The sequence below is a fragment of the Terrapene carolina genome, unplaced genomic scaffold (genome assembly GCF_002925995.2).
Source record: "Terrapene carolina triunguis isolate 2854851 unplaced genomic scaffold, T_m_triunguis-2.0 Scaffold629, whole genome shotgun sequence".
Lineage (NCBI taxonomy): Eukaryota > Metazoa > Chordata > Testudines > Emydidae > Terrapene > Terrapene triunguis.
Window position 1 is genome coordinate 13442076 of NW_020664980.1, and position 11272 is coordinate 13453347.

The 11272-nt window shown below is 48.0% G+C and overlaps 1 protein-coding gene across 1 annotated transcript in view; it reads right to left on the reverse strand.

The window, feature by feature from the left end:
• The window catches only part of CSF1R (colony stimulating factor 1 receptor), a 29619-nt gene extending 18911 nt beyond the window's left edge, over window positions 1-10708 (reverse strand). Inside the window, exons 1-5 of the mRNA XM_024199793.2 lie at window positions 10562-10708; window positions 4766-5020; window positions 2679-2963; window positions 1662-1798; window positions 582-741 (exon numbers count right to left, since the gene is read on the reverse strand). Of these exons, the coding sequence (XP_024055561.1) occupies window positions 582-741; window positions 1662-1798; window positions 2679-2963; window positions 4766-5020; window positions 10562-10610 (886 nt within the window). The 5' untranslated portion in view covers window positions 10611-10708. The remainder of the gene's footprint in view (window positions 1-581; window positions 742-1661; window positions 1799-2678; window positions 2964-4765; window positions 5021-10561) is intronic.
• Window positions 10709-11272: the final 564 nt, after the last annotated feature.

Here is an 11272-nt window from a genome sequence, read left to right on the forward strand (position 1 = left end):
CTGCCCCCAGCAGCACACTACAAACCCCTGCTTTGGGCATCAGCTAATTTGAACCCAGGAGCTTCAGAGCTAAAAGGATGAGCTGCTTCTTTTTGAACTGCAGAAGTAGCTCTTTCAACTTGCATCTGCATTAGAGTTTTATTCTCTTCTGTGGATCTGCCACTGGAAGGGGGGACAGACCCACCATCTCCTAGTGTGGGGGACACAGTCAGCTGTTGTTTCAATGGCCTCTGGGGTGACTTTGTCCGATGAATTTTTTTAGAGGCTCTTTATTAAACTTGTAGAAAAAGAGAAGATCTTCCCTGGCTTTGCATCTGACTGCACCAGCGACCAGATCACTAACTGGATAGTGGCACCTGCCCTTTCCCCCTCAAGACACCTAGACTTCCCTTTTCTATCCACTGTAGAGTTCTGGGACTGAACCACGTGGGTCTAATCAGGGAGTCTCCACTGGCAAACCAACACAGGGACAAGATTGTGGTGTTAGATGCAAATGAATGAGGGAGACGAGGTTGTGCGTATGTGCACATGCGCACACGTTTCATGGTCTCACTTTTCTTGCCCATTCAGGAATTGCTCACCTACAACCTGGAGCACAGTTGAAGAATTACTGGATCCCACAGAATTGTTTGCTACACAACTGTATCGTCCACTGTCTCCTATTGTCACCGTTGGAATGTATAGGGTGAAGGAAACGTAATAGTTCCCATCTTCAAAGCTGCTGTTCCTTGTGGTGGTGACCTGCAGTCATAGGGAAGGAATGTTAGACTGATTTGTTTTGGAACAAAAATCAGGATTAGTGATTACTGTGCCCTTCATCTTGTTTTCTACCCTACTAGACCTTGTCCCAGAATTTATATGGCTAAAATGGAGACAAGTGGAGACAAACAAATACAGTTAATTGAAGTCTTCAGTGCAGATACTTGTAGCGTAGACAAGCATATAGATTTCTTTACCGTCATTATCAGCCCTTTGATTATGAGCTATAGTTACATTGCATTATCTGAACAGACTGCTATATTTTGTATGCTAATACTGCATCATCGCCTACACTGAGACATTAACAACTCTAAAATAGGAACTACTATTTTATCTAATCTAACCTAGGTTTTTAAAATGCACCCATCAAAGTTTTATCTATGTATGAAAAGTATTAAAATCAACCCATAATGTATTAAAGTCAACACAAGAAAATCTCCCTCGCTCTCCCCATCTCCCTTCTCTAGGGGAGTGTGTGCGCATTGAGGGTGTTTGTTGTTTTATAAGATAGGATGTTGATGGGGTTACTGGGGCAAGCCTGGCTGGGAGAAGTGGGGTTTACATGTCATTTTGCAGGCACTGCGGGTCATGTTCAGCGAACCCCGATAAAGCAACCCCCATTTCATTCTCTAGTACAGTGAGCCCCCAAGAATGTGTGCAAGTGTCTCTTAAACCCTTTGTAAACTGTCACCGCAACAAAGAAGAGAGAGAAAGGATGGCTGTGCTTCAGTCTCCCGCATTTGTGTACAATACGCAGTCTAATCATGTGCTTCAGTATTGTGCTCCCGCCAGCTGCTACCATATGGAAGGCTCTGTGAGTCAGGAATGACTCTGGCCATCCTCTCCCTCCCAATTTTCCAGAGAGATCACATTCCCCTTACGGACAGAGGAAAATGACTTACATTCTGAGCTGGATGGATCCACTTGCCGTTGTACTTGTGGGAAGGAGAAATTAAATTGCAGATGATCTGGAAACTTTCCCCCTGTATTCGCACATGGTCTTTTTGCTCCACCGTGACTGAGAGCGGCTTTACTGTTGCTAAACAAAGGCAGAGATGGGCAAGGATTAGTTACAGGAGGGCTTAAAGGCCTCTGCATTCTTGAAGAATCCCCCAAGGACTTGGCTGCTTAGCTCTTGCCACCATCCACTTTAATCCCTTCTCCCATCATTGCCACCACCTTCACCACCATCATCATCCCCACTCCTCCCAGCACTACCACTTTCAGGGCGGGGCCATCACCACGAGGTGGCTCAAAAGGCTTAAAGGGTAAGGAATCCCTGTCCCATCTGCCTGCTGATCTGCAAGACAACTGCACCATGGCCTCAGAATTTTCCGTGTTCCAGTAGGAAGAACAGATTTTCCTTCAGGCTGCTGGATGCATCTGCAAGGATCTGCATGATGCAAAAAGCCAGGAGGTGGAGGAGCAAGGTGCCAGGGGTATTATCAGCATTAATAGGAGTCCATCGATAAAATGAATTATTCATGTAGTAACAGCAGTGTACTTGGGACTGTCCAATAGCACATCAGTGCTAAACAGAGTACAGAGAAAAGGGTCCTGTCAGGCTGTGGAACAGTCTCCCAGGGAACCCCATCAATGGGAACATTTAAAACTAGACTGGACGAAGTCCTGGGAATACACAGTCAGAAACAATCCAGCACTGGTAGAGGGATGGACTTGGGCTCTGCTTTATAAAGGTGTCTATGGGGATTAGGTGACCAAATCCTACTGAAATTCAATGGGAACTGTTCACCTAACTCCCTTAGGCTCCTTTGAAAATGACCCAGTAGGTCATTTCCATCTCCAGCTTGTCTGACCTTTCCCCAAACGAGCTCCCCCAGACCTGCTCCTGGCAGAGTTAACAATAGCTGCCTCCCCATGGAACTGCTGGAAGAGTGATCAGAAACCTAACCCTTTACCTTTTAGAACAATCAATTTGATTTTCGATGACTTCTCCACTTTTCCGTTGATATGGGCCCCACACCTGTAATATCCTTTATGATCTTGCTGCACGCTGTATATAGTTACTCCATCCTGAGGGCTGAAAGAAAACTCAGTCCCTGGTAAGACTGGAGAATCATCATCCTTCAGCAGGGTAACGTTGGACCCATACTCTGGGTCAGTGATCAGACATGGCAGCCGTGCATCGCGGCCTTCGCTTACTCTGACACTGATGCTATGGACATACCACACCTTCTTGGGATCTATCGATGGAATAAGACAAACCAGAGAGTGAAATCAAGCAAAGCACATATACTTGGGATGGGATTCCAGCAGGTACATTTCAGTATAGGTTCAGCTTTCTGTCTGCCTTGCATTGCTGCCTGGTGTTAAACTGCTATAGCACATAAAGACCTGCTCCTATTGATAACTCTATGGCTTATTAGTTCTTTAAATCTCATTTGGCACGACAGGTGCAGCCTATGATACCTAAGGAGAGGGGACATAATTTGTAGCATGAGTACAGGTGTGATGGGGTGTGTGAGACAGAGACTGAGAGGGACAGTTAGAGGAGCACCAGCGGGGCCGGCTCTAGGCACCAGCAAAACAAGCTGGTGCTTGGGGCGGCACATTTTTAGGGGCGGCATGGCCGGCGCGAGAATGCCGCTCCTAAAAATGTGCCCCGGCCGCCCTAGCTCACCTCCGCTGCCGCTTGCAGGCCGCTACTGGCCCTCCCTCCCAGGCTCTCAAGCCTGGGAGGGAGGGGGGGCAGCGGCACGCGAATCAGCTGTTTCACGCGCCGCGGCCGCTCGGGGTCTCCCCCTCCCTCCTAGGCTTGAGAGCCTGCGGGGAGGAGGCAGGGAAGGGGCGGAGTTGAGGCGGGGCCGGGGGTGGGGTAATTAAAAAACGGGGGGTGGGGCGGCCAAAATTGTTTTTGCCTTGGGCGGCAAAAATCCTAGAGCCGGCCCTGAGCACCAGGCACCCAATGAAAATGACCTTTCAACTGGGGCTGCTGGTTTTAGTAATAAAAAGGCTAAGCTTGAAGATGCTAGCTGATTGGCTAGTGAGGAGTCTGTCTCTGAGGTTTCCATTAATCGCATGGGTAAGCCCTTGTTATTGAAACCATTAGGACAACCGTTTCATAGGTGCAATATTAGACGAGGGGGTGATCTGCTTCATGCCTTCACGGAATGGTGGGAGCATAGCTTCGTGGATTTCTGTCCATGACGTCATCACAGCACCCCTTCCTGCGCAGGGCCCCAGATAGCAAACCCTACGCCTGGCAGGGTATATCCAGCAGAAGCCAGGTGACAGTCCCCAGTGTGTGCACTAGACAGCGTTTCTAAACAACTGATCCAAAGACCCGTGCCGGTCCCCGAGATTTCCCCTGACACAGTTTAGGAAGGCAGCAAGCTGGTCCCCGATACCAAAATGGTCGAGAAACGCTGCACTAGAGGAGTGTACTAGAAGCAGTAAGCAAAACCTGCCTACACGAGAAAGTTATAATGATATAAGCTAGGGTGTGAATTTAAATGCATCCTATATTGGTCTGGGTCCCAATGAGGTCTCTCTAGTATATGTTCCGGCATAAGAGGACCTTCTGGTTTAGCTTATGCTGTTTTGGAAGGGGTTTAAGCAAAACAAAAAAAGAAAGCCACTCTAAGCCCGGAGTAGCTCTTATCTGGAATATCCAGCTCTTACATAGCATTTTCCATCCACAGATCTCTAGGCACTTTACAAAGGAAGGCAGTATCATGATTCCCATTTTACAGAAGGGAAATCTGAGGCACAGAGCAGGGACATGACTTGCCCAGCTCATCTAGCGAACCAGTGGGAGGCCAGGAATATTGACTTCAGGCCTTCTGAGGCCCAGTCTAGTGCTTTATTCATGAGGCCACATTGTCTCCCTAAGGGTGAATAAGAGCGCCCACATGTGGGGGAGAGGGTTATACTGGTATAACGGTATTGATATTGCTATAGCTACATCAGTGTAACAGGTAAAACTATCCTGTGTGGACAACCCTTAAACGAGTGTGACCATACGTGAAGGAATGGCATTAGCTACCTCTCACAAAGAGATGGATGGATGCTCGCTCCATGTCACTGCTGTTGGTGTAAGCGCACTGATAGGTGCCGGTGTCCCTGTAACTGGCACTGGTAATACTGAGAGTGCTGTTAGTGCCACTGGAGTACACGATCATATTCTGTCTTGCGCTGACCCATTCCACGCTGAAATCCCCAGAGCAGTGCAAGTTTACAGGGTCTCCCTTGTTTACAATCATGGCGGTGACATTAGGGTCGATTGTCGGAGATGCCGAGCCTGCAAACAAGAAAGAGAGGATGGGTGAACAACCGACGGGCCTTACAGATAAACTGGTGGGATCTCATCTCACCTTGCAGGGAATATTTTAGCAAGGGCACAAGGAAGAGTTGTCATAAAGACTGGTCTGGCTGGCCAGAGTTGGACTTTTGGTACATTTCATACACATAGCAGAGATTCTAGGCTGATATGGTTGGCTGGGCTTTTTATTTTAATTACTTCTCAGATGGAATGAATTTTAGGCTAGGAGGGGTATTTGATGTCAGAACATTCAGAGCCTTAGATGGCAAAATCCACTCTTTTGCACTGATTAATCCAGGCTCCGGAGTTTCTTTGTTTTACTTTCTTAGAAGTTGGTCTTTTCCTATTGATCAGGATTTATTTGGCTGTAAATTTCACTGTGGAGCTGTAAGCACATTATGCAAATTGTGTTGGGACAAAATCCTACGCCTGTATTTTTAATCCAGCAGCGATCAATGCAATTTTCTTTTGTTTACTTCTTTCTGTGTACTACATAAGTGCTAACATCAGAACCAGGGTGACCAGACAGCAAGTGTGAAAAATTGGGACGGGGGTAGGGGGTAATAGGAGCCTATATAAGAAAAAAGCCCCAAATATCAGGACTGTCCCTATAAAATCGGGACATCTGGTCACCCTAATCAGAACAGAACAGGAAAGAAATGTGCCAAACTATGTTGTGCAGAGCCAATTGAAAGAACTCAAAGTACTGATTTTGTATCAAAAACTGTTCTGGGGAAACTTTAATTTCTTGGTGGTGGAGTAGTGGATTTTGAAAATTACAAAATAATACATAGTACTTATATAAGTACTCAAATACTATGGTGATAGAGGCCAGATAACTACCCAGATCTGATAGAATTTCATCTTTAGTACTCAAAGAATTATATAAGGGAAGCATTATTATTCCCATTTTACAGATGGGGTAACTGAGGCACAGAGCAGTTAAGTGACTTAGACAAGGTCAATCAGTGAGTGATTGGCAGGGCCAGGGGTGGAACCCAGTCCTCACAGTCCTGTACCTACGCACTGGGCCACATGATCTCCTAGCCTAATGATCGCCATTTTGCAATGGGTCAGACTTCAGGCCTGAATTTGAGTGGCCCTATTTGCCTTTAAGAGACATTGTGGAACTAACTCCTTCATCAGTTTGAGTAAAGGGGAACCTGGAACCTCCTTCAGCCATCACTGTCAGAGAGAAACACATTTTTTTTGTCTTGTCAGCGAGTTCTTTTAGTCACTGCCTATATTTATGGAGATGGGGGAAGTGAAAAATGAATCAGTGCCTTATGGGGAAAAAGCTGCAACAACACCCTCATGACAGGTTTTCTTTCAGGGGACAGGAAACACATTGCAAATGGCTGTCTGTGCTCTGGGGGGGTTGGCTTCCCCCCCCAATACACAGCAAGCCCCTTCCAAGAGCTGGCTATTCTCCCACTTCTGCTTTTCCTCAGACACTAACCCCTTCCCCAGATCTTAAAGGAACATACACTCAAGTTAAAAAAAACCCTTCCTATGCTGGCAACGTGTTCTTAGTGTAGATGTGGCCTAACTCAACAGGAACTCAACGAGCAGACTCCGACAGAGCTACGTGTATGAGAAATGGGAAAGGACGACATATGGCATATTTGATATTTCTTCCTCTTGAACTTTTTCTTGCTGTTTTTTGACTTCTTACAGAAACAGGAAAAAAACCATTTATTCCCCAAGCAGAGAAGGAAATATCCTACAATCCTTTTGAAACCATATTTTCCATGTATCTATAGTTTCCTGCTCCCTTCTATGCTAGAACTCTGTATAAGGGTATGGGAGTGGATCTGCTTGTATGTTGGTTTCTTGTCCAGCCATCAGTGTGCTTTGCTGTCTCTGTATCCCCTAACTGGATGCTTGGTAAACTTAGCATTGGCCATTAGTATTAAGGCAATGTCTACACTGCAGTGGGGAGGTGTGATCACAGCACATGTAGACATACCTGAGCCAGCTTTGATTAAAGCAGCTAAAGCATGCATCAGGGCCAGTCCCCGAGTGTGAGCGGAGTTGCTGGTGAGACGCATTAGGACAGTAAATCAGCCCCCTCTCCCTCCTCTGTAACGTGGCAGGAGCTCTCCCGCTGACCAGAATGCAATCTCACATGAAGCTAGAGAGTGTCACCCACCAACTTCCTCATTGTTGTCAGTAACTGCTGGCCATTGGCTTCACCACACCATGGTTGTGTAACAATGACCTCCAGTTGCAGGATGAGGCCCATGCCCCTCTACCATCCCAGCCACGACAATTAGCCAGACCCCTTCATCTGGCCAGAGCTTGTTGTTCTTTTTGAAACTTATTTTCCCAGGGACTCTAAGCTTAGAGGCAGATGCTGGTATCCAGGGAGGTTACAGCCTGAGAATGCATGGAGGCCCAGCGACGTCCCCCAGGCTCACACAGAGGTCAGCAGGACTTAAACCAGGTGTTGGAAATTGAAAAGGCATGGGGCCTCCTGGCTCAGTGTCCTGCATTAGAAGCAATTTCCGAGGCACTAACTAACCAGAGTCAATTGCAGCATCCTTCAGTGCCCAATCTCTCTCTCTCTCACACACATCCCAGCTGTCCAGTCCATATTATTCTAATAGCCAGGAAGCTCCAGTTGCCTCCAGAATCAGGAATAACCTTACATCTGTGTCCCTACTGGAGCACAGCCCACATTCCATCCCTCACTGCCCTGTCGGGATGGTCCAGTGAAGTGGCACTCCATGCCTTTGTTAGGACCCCCTGGAAAATGGCATAGACCTTTGGCAAACATGTCCCAGCATGCAAGGAGTCAAACACTCAGGGCTGAATGTTCAAAAGGAGTTAAGCTTCTAACTTCTATTTAGTTTCCTAACATCCAATGAAATGAACAGAAGTTAGAAGCCTAACTCCTTTGGAGCAGTCAGACCTCAGAGCCCAATCTTCAAACACAGGTGCCTCAAAAGGGTGTCCAGAGCCCACACTTGGATACGCAAACAACCAGCCACTGCATGCAAGTTGGGCATCCGATGTGGGATTTGGCCAGCCTATTTGATCTGAGGGCAGGGATGCCATGTCTGGGAACTGGGCCCAAAGTTATTAAAGAAACAGCATATCTGGGACCCAGAAACTGTACCATGACCCAGCAGGGGGAAACACAGCAATGCCAAAAGAAACAACTAAGGAGTCAAGAAACAGATTCATCAAATTCAGACAGAAAACAAAATACGACCCACTGGAGACGTATGCAGGGATAATGCTGGTGCAGGCAAACCTTGGAATGCTTCAAGATTCTTGGTGCTGTGGGATTTCTGAATAACTGTGATAAAACTCAGCTGTCAAAGGCTTCATAGGGCAACTCAGTAGGGAAACACCTGGCAATCCTAATGAGATGGACCCCCTGAACGTGGCTCTACATTGTAAACGTGTCCACGTTTCCAGTGGGGATCCTGACAGAGTTCTCTAGGCTCCAGGAAACCTTGTGTCTCCCCAGTAACTGCCTAGTCCACATTATCCCAAGATCCCATCCTGCCCAGGGTTCCCAGCCATTCCTGTCTTCCTGGGACAGTCCCAGATGCTCAGTTTCCTTAAAGGAGTGGGCGTAGCAGTGTAGGGGGGCTGGGGAGGGAACCTCTCCCACAATGTCACCATTGCTTGAAATGCAAAACCAGAAAACACTCTGTCCCCTTTCCATATTTTATTTTGCAAATGTCCAATCTGGGCTGGAGAATCCTGCATGCTTCTCTTGGAGGATTGAAAAGAGACAATGACAGGGAACGGGTATAGCATCCAAATCAGAATAGACAGACCAGACTTTGCTGAATTCCTCTCCCATCCCATTCCATTGAAAGGCTTAACAATACCCTTGGCCTAGCCCTTATTCGTCTGTATTCCCGACGATTGGAGAAAGCAGGCTGAAGTGGCTTAGGCATGTTGTAGGGATATAAACAAACCCAGTATTCCTAGACAAGCCTTTGACTGGATCCCACTTGGTGCAAGACAGAAAAGAGAAGGAGAAGAGATGACATAAAAAAAACTGTCAGAAAAGACGTTGCTGCCATGGGAATAGATTATAATGGAGCAAGAAACGTGACACTAGACAGCTGGAGGTGGAAACACTGGGTCATAAGGCACGAGCGCATCTAATCTACATGCACCACCAGCATGACCAAAGGGCTGCAACCCTCACACACAATCTCACACAGCATAGCAATACCCTAGCCCCGGCGTAGGCTACAGTGCATCTGCAGGAACCAGGGCAGGCTAGTCCGCTGGTTCTCCCACATCCTCATAGCAATGAATCGCTCAGGCTCTTGAGCAGAGGGGGACTGAGTTGCGACTAAGCGCCCCTCAGATGTAGCACCTGATTTTCACTGAAGATCCTGCTTTTTACACAGCCTTTCCAAGAGAAAAAACCCCCCCACCAAGGCTTGTCCATGCTCATCCAATAACACTTGGCGTTTCTATAGTGCCTTATATGTTCAAAACAACAGTACAGGTGTTACTACTAGAACGAGCCCGCAGCTTAGCTGAGATCTGTCCTGGGGCTCTATCGGTTCCTAGCCCTTTGCTCTAACAGCTGGGACACAAGGGACCAGATTGACACAGGCAGATGAGCACCTAGAGGCATTTACAAAACTGCCTAAGTACGTTAGGTGCCTAACTCCTGTTGTTATTTATTATCTGGCTTCTCAGAGCATCTCGGACCCCTCGTCAGGGACCAGGACCCCCGTGCAAGGCGCTGTACAGACAGAACAAAAGTCAATGGCGTTAGGTGCGTAACCTGATTTGTAAACTCCACTTGGTGCCTCTCTGCATCTTTAGGCACCTAAATACCTTTGGCCCTAGGAGCCTCAAATTGTCCTGTAAATCCCTGATAATGTTGGCATGTTGCTCTTAGCGCATAGTCATTCTCTTGTGCCCAGTGCTATAAATGAGCCATAATGAGTCTGCAAGGCAAACCACCCCTTGCCTATTCCGTCTGTGTCGTAGGGGCCGCCTGTTAACTCTCCCACCATTGCAGCAGTTGCCCCTTGCAACAGTCTGCTGAATGAGGGGCTTTAGGCTTCAGCCCGGCCCCCTTGCTTTGCAGGGGATGTGATCGTGAGCGCTGCGCTCCCTTTTGGGCTCAGGGCTGTGTGCTCTTTGGGCCAAACCCGGAGCACCTTGCTGAGTTTCTGTTCCATCCTGACTCAGGCAGAGCTCTCAGGGCCAGGTTTTTAAAGGTGTTTCTGAAGCCGTTAGGCGCTCGAGTGCTTTTGCAAACCCCACTCGGCGTCTATCTGCATCTTGAGGGTCCTAAACACCTTTAAAAATCTGGCCCAGTGACTTTAATGGGAGTTTGCTGGAGAAAGGATGGAACAAACGCTGACCAGGGAGCTTGGGATCCCTCCTGTTCTGCACAATTACCTATGGGTTGTGCAGAAAGAGTCTCCCCAACGTGCAAGTCTCTCTCTAGCCACATCCTACATGCCATTGCTTTCCAGCTGCCACGGGCTCACATTGGCTCAGTGGAGTTGGTGCTGTCAGACCTACCATGCCAGATGCCAGCTGCCACCAGAAGCACCAGGATGGCAGGGTCCATCTCCCCTGGGCTGCAGGTGCCTCTTCAGCACAGGTCAGGTATGCTGTGATGCAGATGAAGGAACCAGTGCTTCAGTTCAATGGATCCTCCCGAGTAGAATGGAGAAGGCTGGACTGGGAAGCGCTGCTGAGCAGTCTTCAACTGTACTCTGCTGCCGTCTCTCTCTGGGATAAACTTCTCCTTTTGACCACAAGTTAGGAAATCCCTATTTTTTTTTTAAGAGAGTTATACAGTGTCACCAATGGCAGAGGACAACACTGCACACTGCTCTGCCCATCCCCAAACCCACCCTTCATGGTAGGCCTGGGTTAGCCTCCTCCCACCCCTGTCTCCTCCTGGGTTTGTGACGGTCAATTATTTACGGTCAGAAAAGCTGGAGCATGAAGCGGAGCTTTACAGAAAACATTCTTGACGCAAAACACGCACTTGCGTAAGTGGCGGGGACAGGCCGACGCACTGCCATAGCCCGACAGAAAGCTGCTGGGCTGGGCGCCTGGCTGTCGAGAAGTCTACTACATTCTCACCGCGGCAGAAATGAATCCCAAATCATTTCAAAGGGCTTGTCAGGGCAAATTTGGCACCAAGTGCAGGTTGTGTGAAGCCAGGGAGCACACTGGGGTACAGCCGTGGAGGCGCTGGCGCATAGAGTCAAACCCTGAGGG